Source organism: Scomber scombrus, chromosome 24 (assembly GCF_963691925.1).
Source record: "Scomber scombrus chromosome 24, fScoSco1.1, whole genome shotgun sequence".
In the NCBI taxonomy this organism is placed as follows: domain Eukaryota; kingdom Metazoa; phylum Chordata; class Actinopteri; order Scombriformes; family Scombridae; genus Scomber; species Scomber scombrus.
In genome coordinates, this window is record NC_084993.1 from 2,748,185 (window position 1) to 2,771,055 (window position 22,871).

At 41.5% G+C, this 22,871-nt stretch overlaps 1 protein-coding gene across 1 annotated transcript; it reads left to right on the plus strand.

Annotated features, from left to right (window-relative positions):
* The first annotated feature begins 2,616 nt into the window (after positions 1–2,616).
* On the plus strand, positions 2,617–21,699 carry LOC133976535 (methyl-CpG-binding domain protein 5-like). The gene is made up of 9 exons (XM_062414755.1): positions 2,617–2,925; positions 5,646–5,748; positions 8,907–9,078; positions 9,686–12,082; positions 18,175–18,386; positions 18,476–19,621; positions 20,064–20,137; positions 21,117–21,192; positions 21,292–21,699. The coding sequence occupies exons 1-9, from the start codon at positions 2,813–2,815 to the stop codon at positions 21,343–21,345; spliced, it is 4,347 nt and encodes a 1,448-aa protein (XP_062270739.1). The 5' UTR covers positions 2,617–2,812; the 3' UTR covers positions 21,346–21,699.
* Positions 21,700–22,871: the final 1,172 nt, after the last annotated feature.

A 22,871-nucleotide genomic window follows, 5' to 3' on the forward strand; every position in this document is an offset into this window, starting at 1 on the left:
CGTCTAATTGTTATTTTTTAAGCCAATTTATATTATTTAAGTGGATCCTTTTCTTAATTAATTGGTATTAAATTAATATTATTCGACCATTTCTTTCTTCTAGCAGAGTGTTTGATAATGATCTGCACCCATCAACCTCTTAAGAAAAAGAAAAAACCCTCTCTCTCTCTCTTCTTCTTCTTTCTATCCATCTTTTCTATGACTCACTCTGACATCATGCATCTAGGTTAGGTTTCAGCATCTTTGTAGGAATTTAATCTTTTATTTTGGAATGTTTTCAACCTTCAAAATAAAAGGAAAATATACCCCAATATATATATATATATATGATCGCTTAGATCGACGTCTAATCTTTATTTTGAAAAACTAACTACCCTAAACTCTACTTTCACTCTATAACTGTCTTTTATTTCTATGATTGAGCTTTTATTTGTACTTTTTTAGATTTTATTTAACCTATAAAACATTATCAATACTGCAAGAATAATCCACTTTAGAAACCTCACATTACCCTGAATTTGAGAGTCTTTTATTGCCCAAAAAACCCCAACATAATCTTAAAAAAAGATCAGCACCCGGCAATAAACAGTCACAGATTAGTAGGTGCCGGGTGTAATTTGGTAGTTGTCGAGAGAGACAGGAAATGAGCGGTAAAATGGTTAAGAAAAACCAACAAAAAAATAGTTTAGGTTTAAATTTGGCTTAAAGTTGAGACTTTTTCCCTCTATCTTCCCCCCCAATTATTCCTGTTTCTCTTTATTATTATATTATAACATTTAAAATAATAAAAAACAAGAGTCATCCTCAAAAGAAGCATGCTGCAGCTGCAATTAGGTTTTTTTTAAAAATAGAAATGACGTCTCCTCTGTTACCTCTGCGTATTTCCAGATAAACTGATGCCTCATTTTTTTTACTATGGCCCTCCTCCTCCTCCTCCTCCTCCTGCTCTCTGGTGATGGTGTCGCTGGGTTTGGTCTCAGCAGCTCGGAGGGCAGTTATGAGTCAGCAGCAGCACCAGCGGCTCAGAGAGGAGAGAGAGAAGGCTTTACGTGGAGCTCCCATCGTCACTCACACTGAGCTGAACCGAGCCCTGATATGCCACCTTTATAGAAAAAAGAAAGAAAAAAAAGGCCAATATTGCTGCATAAAAATTGATGATGCCAGTTAAATGTGTAATATATTGTAATAAGAAACCTTCAATATTTAGACATAAGAAGCATTTTTGTGCAAATAAGCAGAGTTAACCTGAGATGATCTGCAAGATTTTTCATTATGGTCAATTTAGACATGTCAAGAGTGATCAGTGCTGGCTGTATAAATATAAAGACTGTATAGAATATATATATATATATATATATATATATATATACGTATAAAAAAGGCTCTGTTAAATCTACTGTACCTGTTCTTGCAATCTACCACAAACAAATAGTCGTCTCTGTTGCTTACTCTTTGAATAATAATTGGATTTTTCCACCAAAAATAGGTTTTAAACGTTTAAAATGATCTTGTTGATCCCTTAGAATTACCTATTTTAGGCTTCACAAGCACTGTGCAGGTGTATTACGTAGGAAAATATCAATAATAAATGTCAGATTAGGCTTTTATTGGTACAATATAATATTAAAAGACTTGAATTGTAATCAAAAGCAAGAAAATCTTGATTCAGTTAATGAGTTTAGGCTGATATTTGAAGGTTTAAACATGATTTTGCATTCATGAAACAACTCGCAGTGTACACCTATCAAAAATACCTGTTTATAATTAATGTGAAAGTGGTTTAAACCATTTTGCCCAGCACATATAAAGTAGAAATAACCAGTAGGCTGCAATAATTAGATGCACCGTTCACATTTAAACTCATACTGGTACCCAACACTCATTTGTTCAGTTCTTACAGCTGTAAAAATGAGTCCTTTCTTAAGTTGTCCGATAACTCTGTCGTAGTACTAAATCTTTAGCGTTAAACGTCAACGTCAATTTAGCATTTTTGCACCCATGACAGGATGTAAATAAATGAGGAATTAAATCAGTGGCGTCACATATCGAAGAAGCTTTCATACAATTTATTTCTCCCGGATCACATTATGAGGCTTGCACACATTGCACTGCACTGACCACTAATTCATTGTTACCCATTTTCTCATCATCTTCTTATCTCTCTCTTTTTCTTCTCCATCTCCACAACAGGAACCATGGGAATACCACTACCCAACTGCGTTTGGGAAGCAGTAACATGTTGAAGACACTCTACTAAAGAAGTCCAGCTGAGGGGGGCGGTAATCTGGGCGCCAAAAAAGACTGAATTAATAATAAAACACTCCTTTTTTTTTTTTTTTTTGTTAAACGGCAAGCATCTCCCCCAATTTCCCCCCTCTTGCCTCCCCCTCCCTCCGAATCGGATGGCTCTGAATCTAAACGACAAGATGCAGTAATGGAAGTCCACGTGCCATTCAGCGCCGTAGCCATGAAGCAGCTAAAAGGGTAGGGTCCCCCCCCCCACCCAAGTGAGCTCGCCTCACCCTACCCTTCCACCCTTCCTACCATCCCACCATCCCATCAGCTCCACCTTAAGAGCAAGAGCCCCCCCCCCATTTTGAAGGATACACACCTTTCCTACCTTACCTTACCCCCTCTATCCGATCCTCCTTATTTTTTAAAAACCCTCCCAAACTCTTTCACCTTCACCTCCCACCCCACGCCGCGGCATTGGAAGACGAAAAACATGACGTGCATCGCGGAGACGCTGCTGGTCGTTGATGTCTGATATATATACCTCTGAGGTGTCGAGCGTAAAACCAGTGGTGGAGCAATGAATGGCGGAAAGGACTGTGAGGCGGGAGATGAGAGGCAGGCCGTCCCTGTCCAGGTCCCCATTGGCTGGCAGCGCAAGGCGGAGCAAGGCGGAGGGGTCGCATACTTAAGGTAAGGAGGGATTCATTGACATTTTGAGAGATATTTGAGGGTAAATCTGTGGGGAAATTAATCAGAAAACTCAGATATTAAACTGCTCAACAATCATATCAGTACTAATTAAAAAAATGGTGCAACTGAAGCCGAGTTTCACTATGGATGTAAATGTTTGGGTCTATAAAAGTTCAAAAATTGGTGAAAAATGCACCTTTTTAACCGACTAATACAACTTCAACTGACTGACGAATCATCTCAGTACTAATTTTAAAAATGGTGCAACTAAACTGAGTTTTGACCTAGAAAAACTGGCTTTTTGACAAAGTTTTTGGCAGCGCCGCGTCTGAATACCGATCGTTGCCAATAAAGCAAATTAAACTGGGAAAAATAAGCAATGTGTTGTTTTGATTTTTTAAGTATACTTAATGACTTTGTATCTATTTTAGTATCCTCAAATTGCTCATTTTGTCTAACAGCAATGCCAAAATTCAATACAACTTAAAAAATATTTGCTTTTAGATTGATTTTAAATCGGGAAAAGATAATAATCTCACATCTGAGAAGCTGGAAACAGGTATTGGTTTGACATTTCCTCAATAAATGATCAGTTAAGCATCTTTTTTAACTAATTAGACCATCAGGACTAGTGTATAATGTGGTTAAATATCAGGTCTCGGTGTCCAGCAGGTGTATTTTACTCTCCTCACATGACATAGGCTGAGTTTCTCTAATCGATGGGCTCTGCAGGAGATGATGCTCAAAGTGTGGAGTCATGTTTAATCCCTTAACTCTCATACTCCACATCCACCAGATGTAAAAAAATAAAATCCCTTCATCGAGGTAAACTGCAAACCATGGATGCAAAAAATAACACATTCTGTTGTATTTTGACTGTATAAGAAACCATTAACGTACAAAATCCCAGTTGTGTCTAATGAGTTGGATCCTGTGAGCAGTATTTTGGGAGTTAGTGAGTGAGTGACCTCCCCAACATGTGTGAGTTTACCAGCCACAATGAACTAAAGCACTAAAGCAGTCGGCTGGTGTCAGGTTTATTTTGGGTCTTGGAAAGAATCCTGTCTACTTCAGTGACCGCGCACCCCCTCCAACCCCTCCACCCCAAATACTCTCAGCACACACTCGTATTTTCTATCTTGTATTTTCTTTTTTTTAAATTGAAGCTGTGCGTTTTGCCTCAGGGATGTTCGACTGTAGATACTCCACAGTGTGAGTATTCTCACAGCAGCAGGGATGGATGACTCAGTCGCTGGTTGTTTTGTCGACTCATCAGTGTGTATGTTTGATAGAGAGACGGCCGACGGTACACACTGTTCTTTATTCATTCGTGGAGATATTTTTCATGGTTTTTGCCGACCTTCTCGAACAGAAAAGCCCCCCCCCCCTCCTCTCTCTCACCTCTACTGCAGCTGTGACCTCCCAATCACACTCTTAATTTTTACCTTACTGCTTCAATATACCTCATATTAACAGCTTTTATAGATATAAACAAGTTCAAATAAAAAATATTAATGTTATAAGAGGCAGTGTCAAATAAGTGTTGTTAAGATGAGCAATACAAAAATATCTTTAAAAATAGTTTTAAAAGCAGCATCAGGTTTGTTAAAATGTACATTTTGTACTTTTGTTGGTTTTATATCATTTGAAATGACATTTGCACCATTTTTTTTACCAAAAGTAAGACTGAATGCTCCTGAAAATGTCAAATGGTGTAACCACAAAAGAATGATCTCCATGGTTACCAGAGTAAATGTAATATTTAGAACAATTGTATTCCATTACCTTTATTTAATATAAAAAGTTATAATGTAAGATCATGCCAAACGAGTTGATATGGTGTTTTATTGAGAATTTACTGTTTTTTAGCAAGTTGAATTATTTGGTACAAAGTTTTTATGGTTACACGTTCATACGTTTATTTTCACATTTTAACCCCTTTAAATTTGATTAAACCACATGGACACAAAAAGACATCATTGACTCATATATCTTAATGTTTGGTATACTTATTTACTACAGAAATGAAAGAAAAACGGAATAATTAGTTAATTTTTCCAGCTGTAGAGTGATATATTAAAGCAGTATTATATATTCATTAATGGTGGAGTTTTGGTGATTTATTGATTTTCGGATATAAACTGGACGACTTTTTGGCTTTTTATTATATATACATTTTTTTTTAAAGATACTGTCCAATATGTTAAAGGCTCATCCTTCCTCATAGCTGCTCATAATATTTTCATTTAATGTTTAAATTCAGATGGGTGGTGATTTAAATAATTCCTCTGATGTAGTGCTATGAAGGTGAAGGATTTTTACTGTTTGATTTCATGGTTGCAAGCCTGTAAAAAAAAAAAAAACCCAGCCTCAAGGAGCTGCTAACCCACCTAAAAAAATAATTTGTATGTCTGTCAGTGGAGCATTTCAGAGCGCCTTGGTTTCTTTTTTTTTTACTCCTCTTCTGAGAAGTAACAGCGGGGGGGAAAGCATTAAACCTTTTGTGATATTCCTGCATAAAAATATTCAGTTTAATGCAAAAAATATTAGAGTTCAGGAGCTTTAGCCCCCCTAAAAAATATATAAAATGATATTCGAAAGCCCATTTTAGGAAGTGCGAATGAGTGCTGCAGCATATAATATCACACGAAAGCAGTATTTGTGTTGTGCATCACCAGCTTTATCTCATATTTGTGTGCGTTTTCTCTCCCTGTGTGCAGTCCCAGTGGCTCGGTGCTGTCCAGCTTGGAGCAGGTGAAGACCTACCTGCTGACAGATGGAACCTGCAAATGCGGTCTGGAGTGCCCACTCATCCTGCACAAGGTAATTTTTATTTATTTATTTAATTTATCCTGATTCATTTATATCAGCAGCAGCCGGGTGCAGATTTTTTGACTTGTCTCTTACTTAAATGTGCACCATAAAACACCCTAATTAGAGATTATGGTGGAAGTCTCTATCCGCAAATTACACTAAAAATGCTGCTATTCTGAAAATATTACAGCTGAACAAGGAGCGCGCTGTATCCAGACTAAAAAAACAGTTTGTATATTTCGGCACCCCCGACAGGATCATCATCATCATCGTCGTCGTTGTGAAGTATCTGTCATTAAAAGCGCACCGCAGCAGAAGATTTCGGTCTAGTTTGGGGGGGATTGGTTGAAATTCAGTGTAACATTATAGTAAGTAGTTAGTTTTTTAAGTAGTTAGTCGTTTAACCCTTTACATACTGTGACTCATAATTAGTCTCTGCACCAATTTGCGTTGATAAAAATCCCCGTCAGTTATTAATTAATCCTTAATGAAGCTGTCAGTGTATTCTATTTATTTTTGAGGGGCTGAAAATCAGCTGCACAAAATGGTAATAAATATGCATTTTATTGCCAATTTTGTATATTCTGGGGTCACATTAGGAAATGTACACCTAGCAGAAATGTGTATATGGTGTTTTTGAAGCTCTCAAATGTAAAAATATGTCAAATTTGTACATTTGCATATATATATATATATATATAAATGTGTATCAGCTGCACAAATATAAAAAAAGATGTATTTTATTTCCGTTTTTGTAGATCATGGATCACATTTAGGGAGAAGTCCGGCTAGAACAGCCTGAACAGTATGTAAGGGTTAAGAGATGTAAAGACATGATATGTTTTGGTTTGGTCGATATTGGATGAGTCGTGACATTTGACACATCTCATATCATTTTATAGATTGTTAATTTTGTTAATTTTGATTGTTAATTTGATCCCATTCCTGCTTTTGGTTGAAATTCAGTGTAACATTAAAAAAGCAACAATTGTAAGGAGATTGTAATAGTTAGTGTTTTAAGAGATGTTAAGACATGATATTGTATCATATGACATTTCACACACCTCATATCATTTAATATAATATAATTAAATGCTATTTCGCTGCTTGTTTTGTTAGGTAGAAGCTTAGAGCACCTGATTGGTGTCTGGAGCAGATTTTGACGATGTTGTTTAATGTTTAACTTTTCGTCCAAGTCACTGAAAATAAGTCTCACCAGATACTTAATATAAATGTAGAGCAGACAATCAGCTCTTGATGTGTCTCTGCTTCAAAATAGGACTCATTACAAGTGTGACATATTTGACCGCAGCTACAGAGGCGGGGAGAAGGGATAGAGGGAAGAAAAAGAGAGGAGGAAGTGGTCAAACAAAGGTGAAAATGGACTTCTGACAGGCTGTAGTTAATGTGATCTTCTTCAGTATCAAATAAGTCACCCCTGTCAGCTTTTAGAGGTAGCTGTAAAGAAGTTTTGTACTTTTTGTCCTTCACGGAGCCAGCTTGAATTCATTCATGTCGTATTATTATTACAATGGATTTCATTAGCCAGCCGTGGTCAAGAGAGTGTAGAGAAATATGTGAAAATGTAAATAGAAAGTTCACCAGTCCTCTCCTGGAGCATAAATCCACATGTTCCACACACGTTCCTTATGCTTAAAATGTATGAAATAAATTCAGGATGACCACTTCTGCTCATCTCACCGAAGGACCAAAACGTCTACTGCATCACATTACATGCAGTAATCCAACCGATTATCCATCCCCATGCTAAATTTGTCCTCCGTGTCTGTCGGATCAGCACATTAACAGGCTGATATTGTCTCATCGAGGGGAAACTTTGACTTCTCCGCTCTGATATTTACATTATAATACAGCAGATTTAAACTCCATCAAACCCAAATTATTACTCTGAGCTGCTGAGTTAGTTTAAGGGTCAATTACGTGATGCAACCCAGTGTCAATTGGTGTAATCAGTATTTTTCTTCATAAAAATCTGAATGTGGGATAAATATAATCCACTTTTAACAATGCGACACTATGTTTCATAATAAGTTTTACATAATTTGTCCAAAAATATTTAGGAAAAAAAAGTCGTTTTTAGGATACGTCCTGCTCAATATTAATACAATTCTTTAAAATTTAAATGTAGAAATACTCCAAAATATGTTTCTTTTCATTTAATGTTTTAAAATGAGATAATTACTTGTATAAGTCCACTTAAATACATTGTATGTGGATAAAATATTTAATATTTATCATTCTTTTGTGGTTACACCATTTGACATTTTCAGCTGTGTCAAACATGTGGCCCATGGGCCAGAACCTGCCCACCAAGGGGTCCAATTTGGCCCCACTTGGATAACTTTGTAAAGTATGAATATTACAGAAAAATAATTCAAATTTTTCTGTTGCTTCAGAAGTTTCCTCTTGATATTTAAAGAAAGGTGGCTTCAATTTAACCCTTACATATTGTTTGGGGGTCAAATTCGACCCACTTTTAACAGCTGTAAAAACGCCCCGAATGTCTTTTACTGTGAAATTTGACGACTTTTCCTGAAGAGGCCCAAAATGCACAAAAATGTAAATGTTATATTATGTGTACTTTTTGTATAGGTGCTGTATAAATGTCTGGCTTTGTGTTAAATTGATAGTTTTAATAAGATTGTTATGTTACAGTTTTATAAGTAGTAATGAGGTTGTTGTTTTTTTATGGTTCTTGTCATTTTCACCTTCAATAAAATACATTTGAATAATTATTGCTATGTTATATTTTCATGTCTTAGGCAAAATAGGACATGATATTGTGTGATAGTAGTGGAGTTAAACCTAAAACTCTGCTCTCTGAATGTTGTCAAGGAACTTATATATTATATATTATTTGTAGGTTATTATGCAATGGTTTCACTGGTTCGGCCCACATGAGATCAAATTGAGCTGTATATGTCCCTTGAACTAAAAATGAGTTTGGCAGCCCTGTTCTAAGTGAAGCACAACACCTCCGTTTTGGATCCACGTCGTCTCAAGAATCTGCGCAATTTAATCCATCTTTTATTTCTTTTCTAAAGCTGAAATACAGAGGAAACTATTAACAAGCACAATTGACTCTGTAGCTATGAATTTATTGCACATTTTCCAGTCACAAACCGCCCCCCGTTTTTGTTCCTCAGGTGTTCAACTTCGACCCCGGGGCGGCTGTCAAGCAGAGGACAGCGGAGGATGTGAAAGCAGACGAAGATGTCACCAAACTCTGCATTCACAAGAGGAAGCTTCTGGCTGTGGCCACGTTGCACCGGAGCATGGAGACGCACCCGCCGCTCACGCTGACCAGTCCAGGGGGAGGTACGAGTATAATCTAAAATCCTGACGCTATAAAAACAAAATCTTGCATTTCAGTTTCATAGATATTTAGATGGAAGCTGGTTTCTGTTGCTCCTTCTATCTGCTGTAGCTTTTTATGTGTCTCTCTGATGAGTGAAGAAAATAACAGCAGCCAGTTTAATATTGGTAATATTTGGTTGATCTTTTCAATCTTTATTGAAATATATTTGAATCAACTACATAAAAAGTTATTGTAGATTTGGGGTTTGTATGCCTGCTTTCAAAAACATTTTAAAAAATGTCTGATTGCTTTGAGGCTTAATGTTTTTTTCCTCTTATGAGCTCAAATATTTTTCTAAAGATTAAACCACTGTGTTTTTTAATCCTAGACCTGCATGTTTTGGATGTTTCCTTGCACCAACACACCTGATTCAAATCAGCGTGTCATTATCAGTCTTCTGCAGAGCTTGATGATGAGCAGATCATTTGAATCAGGGGATTTGGAAGAAGGGAAACATCCAGCACCAGGATTTAAAAACACTGCTGTAGATATGAGTGACTTTGCTGCCTCACATTTGGTGTTTTTATTAATTTTAAGGTGTATTTGTGTCTTTTTTTTGCCCTGAAGGTACGTCGTCTGTGGTCACAGCGCATTCCACAACTCAACGGGCAATAAGGACTAAACCCCACGACGGTCTGCCCAACGCTGTCGGCCCGGACTGCAAGAATCCTTTCAAGATGATGATGGCACCTGGACACCACCAGCAGCAGCAGCGGCTGTATCCACCCCAGGAGATGGGTGGAGCCCAGCAGCCAGAGCTCTACTCTGGGTACACCAGGCCTCAGAGGCTGGCCAGTGGGGAACCAGGCCCCAAATCCCCTTACCGGGCGGGGTACGGTAGCATGCTGAGCCCACCTCCTTCCAGTGCTAAGCTGTACGGAGATGGCTCACAGTCACCCAGCACGGACACTCTGGGCAGCCCCGAGGGCTTTCAAAGGACCAATCCTTGTGGGTTTCCAGGAGCCGGCAGTCCCGGCTCAGCCTCCATCCACGGGAACTCTAGGACGCCTCTTTCCCCACCCAGCGTGATGCTCCACGGCTCCCCCGCGGGCCAGCTATCCTGTGCCATGACAGGGAGGACTAGCACGCCCCTTTCCCCCACGGCAACTGCCAAAAGCCCTGTCATGAACATGAACATGCCACGGGGGAACTTCCCCCCTGGTATGGAAATGCCCCGTGCCCCCTTCCACCATAAAACGCAGCCCCCTGTGCATCCTGTACCTCCCCCTCCATCCATACCACCATCCTGTGCCCTGCAGAAAAGGCAACTGATGTCTGAAAAAGACCCCCTAGGCATCCTGGACCCCATCCCCAGCAAGCCTGTCAGCCAGTCCCTGGCCAACGCCCCCAACCCCTCCAACTTCCAGCCTAATATCCACTCTCAGGTACCGGTGATGAATGTAAACATACCCCCACCCGTCATCGTTCCCTTGCCAAGCAACTTACCTTTACCCACAGGGAAGCCTGGCCCTGTGGGGCATGGCGGCCACGTTCAAAGGACTCAACAGGGCGGTCCGGCTTCCTCCATGTCCCCCTCCCCTGTCACCTCCCCTGTCCACATGGTTGGACCCGCCCATGGGAGGATGGAGACCTCCCCCCATCGTTCACGCTCATCCTCCACCTCCTCTGACCACGGGAACTTCGCAATGCCCTCAGGGCACCAGGGCCCGTGTGGCACCATGAAGGTCCCCCCTCGTTCCCCGAGGTCGGCCATGGGGTCTCCCAGGCCGGCCATGCCCTCCAGCCCCTCCACCAACAAAACTGACCCACATCACCAGTACAAAGACTCCCAGCTGCTCTCTGGGATGGGAAACTCGATGGCCCAGCAGCACAACAACCCCATGTACTCGCCCACCTCTTCCTCCTCCTCCTCCTCGTCATCCTCTATGGCCACCCCCAGCGCTTCCCAGAAGGGCCACCCAGGACTCCTGGGGATGCCCCTCAACCAGATCCTCAACCAACAGAATGCTGCTTCCTTCCCCGCCAGCAGTCTCCTGTCAGCGGCAGCCAAAGCACAGCTAGCAAATCAAAACAAACTCAGCGCTGTTGGCAACAGCACTGCTGGCATGGCTGGTGGTGGTGTTGGTATGGCAGGCATGGGGGCAGGTGGTGGAGGTAACGGAGGGGGCGGCGGGCACCCTGGCTCTATGAGCAGCTCTCGAGGCATGGAGGGGCACAGCACTTTAAACCCCATGCTCCCGCCAAACTCCACCATGCTGCTTAACACTCCTGAAGGTCAGAGCGGCCGGGCGGCGCTGAGAGACAAGCTGATGGCGCAGCAGAGAGACCCGCTGCGCAAACGCAAGCAGTCGTCAGGCGGAGCGCCGGTAAACCACGACAACGGCAACAACATGGTCTACATGCTGAACAAACCAGGCATGGGAGGACCCCTGATGCCGGGTCCCAGCGCCACCGAGCAGCTGCGGAAAGTGGGCCGACTTGGAAACCTCCCCCTGAACACCTCCATGGCCCAGCTCCTCCAGTCCATGAGCTGCCAGAGCTCCCACAACCTGGCGGGGAGCAGCCATCGTCCCGGCCTCAGCCCCGGCCCGGGATCCGGTCCTCAAGGAGCTGCGCAGCTGCACTACAGTGACACCGCATCCATGGTCCCCGGAGGCCCTCAGCAGAACCTCATCACCCAGCAGAGGCTGCGGGTCCCCAGTGACCCCATGCAGCACTGCCAGAACTTGGACACCTCCGGGGGCCACCTGGGCTCTCGTCCAGGCCAGTTCCCCGACATGATGGCCCAGATGCAGGCCTCGGCCATGAGTAACTGTGGGCCTATGGGGCCCGGCGGTGGACTGGTCGGCCCTGACGGCATGCCGCTGGGACGCCCCAACACTAACCCCCCACCACTGTCCCATCCTGGCCCTCACCCCTCACAGCAGAACCTCCTTCATAGTATAGGACGGACTATGGTAGTGATGCCACACGGAGGCGGAGATGGAAGCATCTCTGACACAGGTGAGACGTCTTTAACAGTCCAATATGTCAGCTGCTGTCAAAGAAACGGCTGATTATAATGTCTTCAATCATCAAAATCGTGAATTATTGGGTGTTAGGTGTGAGCAAAATTATCACAACCATCGTTCAGCTTTTTAGATGTGTACTTTTTGGAGGAGAAACAGTGGAGCTGAGTTTATTTTATGTTTTGAAACTGAGATATTTGACTTCATGCAACATTTTTTTGTATTTTTATCCTAAAACTCTGACTTTTCTCTTTGAGTTTTGCTCAGATGAGTGTTCAAAGTCAGATTCAACAAACCTTTATTTTTCGTAAACCTTTCATAAGTGGCTCATTTACACTATCATAATCCATACCACTAAAATTGCCACTTAATGCTGCACGTTTCACTCCGTTTGAGGGCGACTTTCATTCACAAAAAGTTCACCAAAGAGTAAAAACACTCTGCAGAGTCCAGTCCTGCTTTCACAAATCAAAATACTAACGCATAACATAATTTATAGGTGATAGTAGGAGACCTGAAACAATTGACTGATTGATTTAGATGCCAAGAATCATCCTTACAAAGAGAGAAGAAGAGATATTAGAGGAGAGAATATTTTAATCTACAGGTGATTTTTTTTTGAACTGTCAGCTGATGATTTGGGTCAGAAACCAACAAGGTCGATGCATCAAATTATGGCCATAAAAATCCAAAAAACCTTTCAGTAAATTAGCAGCCATGATGATAAAATTATAGTATTCAATATAAATTCTTCATTGAATTTGAATATTACATTGTTTTTGTCAATTACGTTACGGTATCATATTTAAACTCAAAATGAGTAATTGTAAGTCCAAACAAGTGTTTCTCCTCATTGAAGAAAGGCAGAGATGATCTATTAATCTATTTGATCTATTATCTTGTCTATTAATGACTCTTAATATCTCGCTTTAATTTCATTTGTACCAAAGAGAAAAATTGATAAATTACCACAATGGTTGTTAAATCACTCATTCGAACATTTTAAGAACACACTTATTCCTTTTATCTCTTTATTTTCTACATAGGACATATTTCTGACATTTTAGATTTTGGGTAAAATAATTCAATTTATTTTTTATAATGAGAGCATGATGGTGATTACAGTCATTGTTTTGACTAGTGTTACACCACTGTCTCATATTTATTGATTGTTTTGAAAGTGCAATCAAAGAAATAAGATGCTAAAAGCTCCTCAAATCATTAAAGAAAAGGAAATAAGACACAAAAAACCCATTTAGTAGATTTAAAAGCTCAGCAGCCTCTGGAATAACTCAGCATAATTGTCAAAAATAATCTTAAAAATGATTATTGGTGACATTAGACAGGGTGGCGTTGATGTCTCGTGAAGTTAACGAGTATACATCCACCTCTCTTTCCTCCTCTTCCTCTTCCCTTTCCTCATGATATAATAGGAGCTGGATGAAGATGCGGTTTCTACGGTTATGAGCTAAAACCAAAAAAAGATTTAGGTGATAGGCCCTGAGCCCTAGACAGTCGGGCTCCTCCAGTATCTCCGAGCTAATGAGCAAGGCCCCCCCCTCCTCTTCATCTATTGGATGCCACGGCGGCTAATTGTCAGTCAGCCAGTGTTTCTCTTTTGTTTTATTTGTGTGCTCGCATCAGTCAATGGTGTAAGAAGATGGAAATTGGGATCCTGCATCACGCTTTTTAAAAGGGGAGGGGGTGGCAGAAGCAGCCCCAGATAGGGCCCGCTCCTAAAAAGAGCTTCTCCTCGGCTAGCCGGTCGCTATAGTAACGATGGACCCTGAATAGAGACCAGAGTGAAGCCTTTGATGAGGGTTTAGTCTTCTGTGTGTGTGTGTGTGTGTGTGTGTGTGTGTGTGTGTGTGTGTGTGTGTGTGTGTGTGTGTGTGTGTGTGTGTGTGTGTGTGTGTGTGTGTGTGTGTGTGTGTGTGTGTGTGTGTGTGTGTGTGTGTGTGTGTGTGTGTGTGTGTGTGTGTGTGTGTGTGTGTGTGTGTTTGAATGACTGTGTGTATTACAGTGTGTGTGCTTCTGTTTATTTGTGTGTGTGTGAGAGACGTTACTTTTTTTATTCTTTTTTCCTGTCTGCTGTTGGACTGGACGATGAGTTTTATGTATTCTGTGTGTCCTCGTGTGTGTATGTGTGTGTTTTTTATAACAGAGATAGTATCATCGTTGTCTGCTGCAGGCCACCTGTCCTTATCAGCAGGAAGGAGTCCAGTTTATTCTGTATATTTTCTCTCAGGTTAAAGTCATTGAAATTCAGGTGGTCCTTGATGTTTATCGCCAGTGGGGCGGAAGAGAAATATGTGAAAAAATTGGTAGTTTTGATATTTAGAAATGTTGATATCTTCATAGCAAGTGTGTAGTCTTTCTGACGGATGACAGGGTGAAAATTTAAGCATCCTATATACTTCGACTTTCCTTGAATTTTCACAGGTTAAAGGTTTATGAGTCAGTGTCAAGTAAGGGTTGGCAAGATGAGCAATTCAAAAATATGTTTAAAAAAATTGTTTAAGAAGCAGCATCAGTTTGTTAAAATGTTCATTTTGTATTTTTGTTGGTTTTATATCATTTGAAATGACATTTGCACCATTTTTTAACCAAAAGTAAGACTGAATGCTCCTGAAAATGTCAAATGGTGTAAACATGATATCTTCATAGTGACTCTACAAACAAGCGTGTAGTCTTTCTGGGATGACAATGGTGAAAATTTGAGCAGAAACTATACTTTCATACTATACTCCAAAAAAGTGAAAAGACACTTTGATGTTTTAAAATGAAGTTATTATTAGTATACGTCCAGTTAAATACACTGTAGGTGGATAAAATGTTTAATATTTATCATTCTTTTGTGGTTACACCATTTGACATTTTCAGGAGCATCCAGTTTTACTTGTGGTTAAAAAATGGTGCAAATGACATAACACCAACAAAAATACAAAATGTACATTTTAACAAACCAGATGCTGCTTATAAAACTATTTCTTAAGATGCACCCTTATTGATCACTGACCCTTACACGTTTAAAGGCCGAGTAAAGATCGATACGGCTGAAGCTGCTGTTTTCTGTTCTCTGAATCATCATGCAGGCCCGTGTGACTCAGCACCATATGGACGAGCTGCAACCTGTTGCCTCCTCCTGTTGCTTGTTATGTTTGTTTAAATTATGCAAGATTATGAAGCTCCTTTTGTACTTATGCTCTCTTGTTTTCTGCCACTTTTCAGCATAATTATAACAATAATGTAATATGACTAATAATTACATTTAAGCTCCTCGGTCTCGTAGGCAGTCGTGTGACTAAACATGTGACTAAACATGAAGCTGTCAGCAGACACAGATCACACACTCTCCTCCATATGACATCAATCATTTAGCTGATAGGTAGAAAATGTATTGATTCCTGTGTGTCAATGCTGGATTTTCATTTTAGATTATGTGTTTTTTCCACCAGAATCGATTGAACATTGAAGATTAAGGCCAGACAAGCATGTTTTAATGCATTACATCCTTCATTTTCAAAGAGCTTTTACTAAAATCTGCTTTATTTGACAATGTTTAGCAATCTTACACCACTTTATTCTCTATTTATTTATAATCCATTAAAGCTACTACTACTACTATTACTAACCATGCCTGTGTAATCAGCAGGGATGTTTGATGTCAGCATTACGCATTTATATAAATAAGATCATAAATTATAAAAGGAAACCAGCAAGAATCTCACAGATGACCACCTCAGCTCCTCAGATGGAAAAGCACATAAGCACTGGGCAGACTCTCGGGGGGATAAAAGAATATTTTGTCACCAAATGGCAGATGTTACGTCTTTGAGTAGCTGCGTAGACCCCCCCCCTTCTACTTGAAGCTAATTTGGATGACATGTCGGGCATCTTAAGAGCAATGAAAGCTCTTTGAAAGTGGCCTCGTCAGTGGCTTCTTAGCATTAGCCCCTAACCATCTGTTTCTAGACAGCTAGTGAGCTTTGAACAACCCCCGCTGCCCTGCTGCCCCGCTGCCCCCTCCTCCACTACTGCCATCAACAAATACCCCAAAGTTCATTTTAACCCTCCTCCTCCTCTTCCCCCTCCACATCACACCACCACCACCCGACCCTCGTAACCCCCCCCCCCCCCATCCACACACACACACACAAACCCTCCTCACCCCAACAAGCTTCCTGGCAGCGGACAGCACCACCAATCATCACTCGGTTCCTATGGCAACCTCCCCCGGCAACAGCCGTCACTATATCATAGCAGGAGCAGAGGATGTGGGGGGAGGAAGAAAAAAAAGAGGGGGAGTGGAGGTGGGGGTGGAGGGGTTGGCCGAGTCATGGCTCTCGGTGTTAGAGAGGAGAGAGAAAGAGAGAGAAAGAAAAGAGGAGAGAGAGGAGGGGAAAAAATGGAGAACACACACAGCTGCCCTTCAGCTACGTAGCATCGCACCAGCTGCTCCAGTCACCACTCGTCCACACACACACACACACACACACACTCTCTAAACGCACACACACACTCTCTTAACGCACACACACACACACACGCTCTAAACACAGCGTCAGGCCTCGGAGATTTTGTATTTGCTTCGGCTTTGTCTGCGTAACATTGCTGCCGGGCTCTCCCTTGATTCATTGATACATCTGCGGCCTCCATATATATGCATAAATATATCTATTCTTCATGTTCACGTCCTCCTCGTTCGTGCGCTCTGCTAACAAGACCGTGCGTGTGTGTGCGCGTGCGTGCTGAGCGTCTGGCAGCGTGTCCGTCTGTTAGTTTTGGGGGTGCAACAGATTGTTAATGTGCAACTTTTTCTTTTTTTTTATGTGTAATTGTGAAAGCCTCTTTAGAGAAACACTCACCATTGATTTTTTTTTCTTTCTTGTGGCTTTAGTTAATTGGAAAAGGTATAAATTACAGTCAACTGCTCTGCAGAGGAAAGATTTACATAAACTGCATAAACAGTACAGAAAAAAGTAAAAAGGTCAGTGACAAATAAGGGTTGGCAAAGATGAGCAATTCAAAAATATGTTAAAAAACAGTTTTAAAAGCAGCATCAGGTTTGTTAAAATGTACGTTTTGTATTTTTTTTGGTTTTATATCATTTGAAATGACATTTGCACCTTTTTTTTAATCCAAAAGTAAGACTGAATGCCTTTCCCATTTTAACCCCTTTAAATTTGATTAAACCACATGGACACAAAGAAAACATTGACCCAAAGTAGCAAAAACCACCCAAATAGATTTACTTCTTCTTTTTTCATACAGTGAATCACTTTCAAAAGCCTCAATATAAATGCAGCTGGAAGTGCAGATTTACCACAAAAGTCTGCTTAAATTGTGCATTCACATGTCCTTTTTTTAATAATGCATATCTACTAATATCGGGTACAATCTGTTACTTCTTTTCACCAAATGACACAACTACTCAGTGCTGCATCGAGCTACAGCCTGCAAATGAGATTAAGATCAAACTAAAATCATCCTGTGCTAAAGATGTGCTCAGTATTCATGTTTAAAAAATAATATTTGTGTCCAAATTGTGATTAAATATGCATCTTACTCTTTATCCATTGAAATAAAGAGTGTAACCTGTGTAATTTTGCACATTTCTCACCAGTTACTTACTCTAAATATCAATGATCCTGTTTCAAAACTCACTATAAGTTCATTAAATTATTTATTGATATTGTCACCACTTGGCTCAAAAGTAGGACAACATATGGAGACCATGTTTATCTTTTTTAACTAGGTAAAACACATTTATTCAAATGAACTAACTTAAGTATGTATATCAGTTCACCGGCGATACTTGTAGTGTACGGGTGTGTGAATGTGTGTATGTGTAAGGCACAAAAAGAGACTAAATAACTCAAGATCAAACAAACTCAGAGAGGAGAGAGACTTCTTAGACATCTATTTATAAAAGAGCATTCACACCAATTCAAGTGTTGGCCATCTCTCCTATTTCTGTATTATTTAGACAGGTGAGAACAGGATATAACAGCATATTCTTCCCTCTCTCGGCCCAGTTTAAATCGACATGGATTTTTACCTTTTTGCCTCTTTTCATTCACGCAGGAAAACCCTTGTCCCTCGGCTGCAGCATGGGCGGCCTGCAGCCTCACGTCAACCCCGGCGGAGGTCAGATGTACCAGCAGCAGGTCCACCAGGGCATGCAGCAGAGTGTGTCCTCGCACCCGGCCTACCAGGGCCAGCAGCAGTTCTCCGACAACCCGTCGTACACAGACAGCAACGCTAACGCGATGGCCTGCCTCTACCAGAACTACCAGGTAGGATGATGAGTCACTTTTTGGGCTTTTTTTAGCAATAAATGTATAAAAAAAAACTCAAATGTGTGACTGTGCTGTTGTGTCTGCAGCAGGGGATGTTGCCACACCACCAGTTCGTGGAGGGGCAGCAGCCCCAAGGCGAGGGGCTAAGAGCAGGTACGCCTGGCTCCGACAGGGGTCCCGGCAGAGGCCCCGAGTCGGTGGACGCCATCTACAGAGCCGTGGTGGACGCCGCCAACAAGGGCATGCACGTTACCATAACAACCACAGTGAGCGGGACCACACAGGCGAGCCCGGTGCCCGCTCTCAGCGCCATGAGTGCCTTCACCGCCTCGATAGGGGAGCCGGTCAACCTCCCCCAAGCGGTCAGCGCCGTCCTGCACGGGCACCAGGAAGTGGAGGCATTACCGCAGCAACCCAGACCGAGGCAGGCGAGGCTGGGACGAGGTCAGAAGAACATGGATCCGGGGAAGAGAACGCCGGACGGCCCCGACGCCAACGACTACTTCCGTTCACCTGGACGCGGGACTCCCAGGGGGCAGTGGGACGGGGAGACGCAGCACGGCGGAGGCTTCGACGCTCACAGCAACAACAGCGCCTGGGGTGGCGAGGAGTTTCTGGAGTGCTCCACGCAGGTGAGGAGTAGTCCCTGCATGGAGCGACCCGCCAGCTTAGCCCCCGCCCCGCCCTGCCCCGCTGAGGGCTCCAACGACCACGGCCTGGCTATGGCTCACGGGAAGGCTTTCCTAGACGACGGCTATCGCTTCAACAACTGCAGCCGGACGCCCGCCAACTACAAGGAGCGTCTGGAGCAGACGGTGGAGCGCTGCGTCCACATTAACGGCGCCACGCCGCACTTCACCACCCGGGGTTACGGAGAAGTCCTCGGCCCCCCGCGGCAGGAGCTAACGGGGGATGACCAGTCGCCCAGCTCCTCCACCAGCTTGGAGGGACCTCTGGCCACAGCCAAAGACTACAGCCACTACAACGGCCACTTCAACGGTATGGCCCCCAGCCCCTCGGACACAAAGAGCCTGAGCAGCGAGGAGGACCTGCGGCAGCCCGATTCTCCCTCCTCGGAGCTGCTCCACTACCGGTCCAGGCCCTTGGACAGATGGAACATGGGAGAGCTGGGAGTCTGGGGCCAGCTGAAGGGCTTCCCACACTGGCCTGCCAAGCTGGCCGGGGATGAACAAGTGCACAGCGCTGCTATGCAGCTGCGGGAGCAGGCCAAGGTGAGCAACCAAACTGTGACCACCTGTCATTGTTTCACCTGCCAGCTCGTGTTCTCAGACTAAATAAGAAGGCAGAGCGGCAGCAGGTTTCAGACTTAACAAAGTTACAGCCAGAAATGTTCCCTATAAAACCAAATTCACAGTTTTGTAGAGCTTTAGATTACAGATAATTATATTCCAGAGTAAGACAGTCGCTTGCCAGAAAGTTAAGATGATGAAATAAGTTGTATTTAACTTTAACTAAGTTGTTCCCAGATGGAAATTTACTGTAACACTGAAAAGTCAGATGAGGGGGAAAAAAAGCTTCTTTTTGTCCGTCAGCCATCATAGCAGCGTCTCACCTGCCAAATTTAGGTAATACCTGATAGACAGGCTCATGAACCTAATTCAGCATCGTGTTTTTTGTTATTGTACTCAGATGTTTTCTCTTGTGTCCCTCCAGGTAGAACCAGAGAAACTAAAAACACTAACTCATGACTTGGAGGCACTTGACCGAGCCGCCAAAAGAGGCCTGAAGTGAGTAAAGCTGTTTATCGTGTTGTTTCTTCAGTAAACGGCAACATTAATGTTGTTGTTTTTTAAACGTCTGTTTTTTTGTTGATGTTGAAAGTTACAGATTGCAACTCAAACCAGAGTGACGTGTTTGTACTGTGTCTGTGTGACTCATATTGATTTTATTGACCCTCCCTGAGTCACTGTTGCTACACCCGTCTAGCTTTCAGGTTCACAGTGATAACAGCAGCAGATTTACTGCTCCAAATAGTTGATTTTTTTTTAAGTACCTCTTGACTTCAGACAGAGATTGAAAAAAGTTAATAACTCTTTTTTAAGCTTTCTGCAAGATATTTAGGATAAAACAGTTCCTGAGTTGAATAAAACTAACTTTTAAAATGTTTCTAACCAACTGCACAATCCTCTAACAGGGTTTTTTAAATATGTATTTGTTGGTTGTGTACTTCATATGCCATCTCAGTGCTGGTCACAGGGGGAAAAGTTGACAATCCTCACCAACTAATGACTCATGTAGATGACATAAGATTAAGATATTCCTTTTATTAGTCCCACATTGAGGAAATTTACAGTATTGCAGCAACAACGTGGATAAAAAAACCAATAAATAATAAGTACAAAAGCCATTTAGAGAGAGAGAAATAAAGAGGTAGGGCACATTTAGTCCAACAAATCCAACAATGAGCAGGACAGACTCTGTAATCACCACAATATAATGTATATTTGTAGCTTAACATAATGTATTTAACTACAAATATATTAGCTCTTAGTTACTATTGAATGTAGAAAGCTGGTTAGACAAGCATGCAGAAAAACACACTTTTTAGTCTGTTTGTTACACTTTAGCTCGTGTATTTTAGATTTTAGAAAGGCAAAAAACAACAAGAGCCCGTTGTCGTTGGCGACGTGTCCCGAAACCAAAACGACACTCGAATCCCTGCTTTTAAAATGTCAATGATGTAAAATGTAAATGTTGTCTCGACAGACCGGGGAAACTGAATAATCACTTGGAAGCTGCTATCCACGAGGCCATGAGCGAGCTGGATAAGATGTCGGGCACAGTGAGTCATTTACACCTCCTTCCTTCATAAAGTATTGTTTAAAGCTGTTTTTTACCCCTAAAATCACCTTCACGTTTCTCTCTTCCCACCGTCACATAGAGAGATCGTCAGATGAAGCTCCCCAAGCCTAAGAGGAGGAAGATATCCAGATAACATTGAATGTGTCGGCCCAAGAACGTTCCTCAAAGCCTTTCGGAGACTTCGTCCGTTCAGCCTTTGGTGCGATCTGAGCTCTCTAACAGGTGCTACACACATATATACGGACTTTCAGTGGTACATCATCGGATTGTTCCATGATATCAACTTGACTTTAAATGACTGACCACAGACGGTGCTGGAAAACAAAATCCAATCACCGATACAGTTTTAACTGTAGAAGAAGAAGATAAAAGAGAAAAAAAAACACAAAAAAATAGAGAAAAACATCAATGGTTGCAATTTGTCTACAGTTCACTGAATTAACTATTTTTTTCTAGTATAAGATAGTAAAACAAACAAAAAAAAGAAGCTATGAGCATTACCTTACATATTTAAGAAAAATAGACAGTCCAAATATTTCTGATACATTTTCAATATGTATATAGATAATCCTGAAATTTCATGCTATTAAGAATTGTATGTAAATATTGTACAATGTCATGTACAAGCGTACCTAATGCACATTTTATCTTTTATTGTACAAAAACAAAGCAGAAGAAGTGTACCAATGTCTTGGTTTCTATTCAGAAAATGCGGTTGCATACGACCGCATGCATAGGATAAATAAGAATACAGCCTAAAGCTTTTATATGACGAACTGTAAGACGTGCTGTTTGTTTAAATTTTTGTTTATTTTGTTGGGTTTTTTTGTTTGTTTTGTAAGGGAACAGCAGTGGAACAGGCATGAGTATATATGAGTTCTCCATATTACAATAGTCACTTCACAACAGTTAAGTGTTCATTTATATTGGGAAGAGAGAAAAAAAGATTTAAAAAGAACAACCAGAATGAACTTTACCAGCAGAAAGTGTTCAATGTTCCCCCCCTCGCCTGATAGATTTGTGTGAATTCATCTGGTTGGCTGGTGAGTTGTTGTTGTTTTTTTTGGGGGGTTTACTGATTATCGTCACCGGCAGATGAAAGAAAGTTGGTTACCTGCCGATTTTAAAGGGGAAAAATCCACCTTTAAAACAGCAACGATTTGGGACGTTTAGGCATTCCTGCAGGCTGCTGCACCAGCTGAGCCCAAAATCACCTTTAAGGTCCATATAATTACGTTTATATTGGCTTAATCTGAAACTACCTTCACCAGTTTATCAGACAGGAGATTTTTACTGAACTAATGCTGCATTAAAAGAGACAGAAACAGACTCAGAAGGGAGATATGTGAGTGATAGATGTCAAAAATAAGCACATAAGAAATCTACTCTGACTCTAACTTGCAACAAACGACTATTTTTTCCCTCCCACCGTTAAAAGTGATGACTGTAGGAGCCTCGATCAATAAACTGAGACACAGTTAATAAGTTAAAACACATACAGTTTGATATTTGAGTTTTTTTAAACAGCTATCAGCACATTACGCCGCTTTAAAAGACACAATAATAGACTCAGAAGTGAAATATGTGAGTGATAAATGTCAAAAACACTACTGAAGTCACTTAATGTGATTTTTAGCCTTTACACTACAACTTAACTAA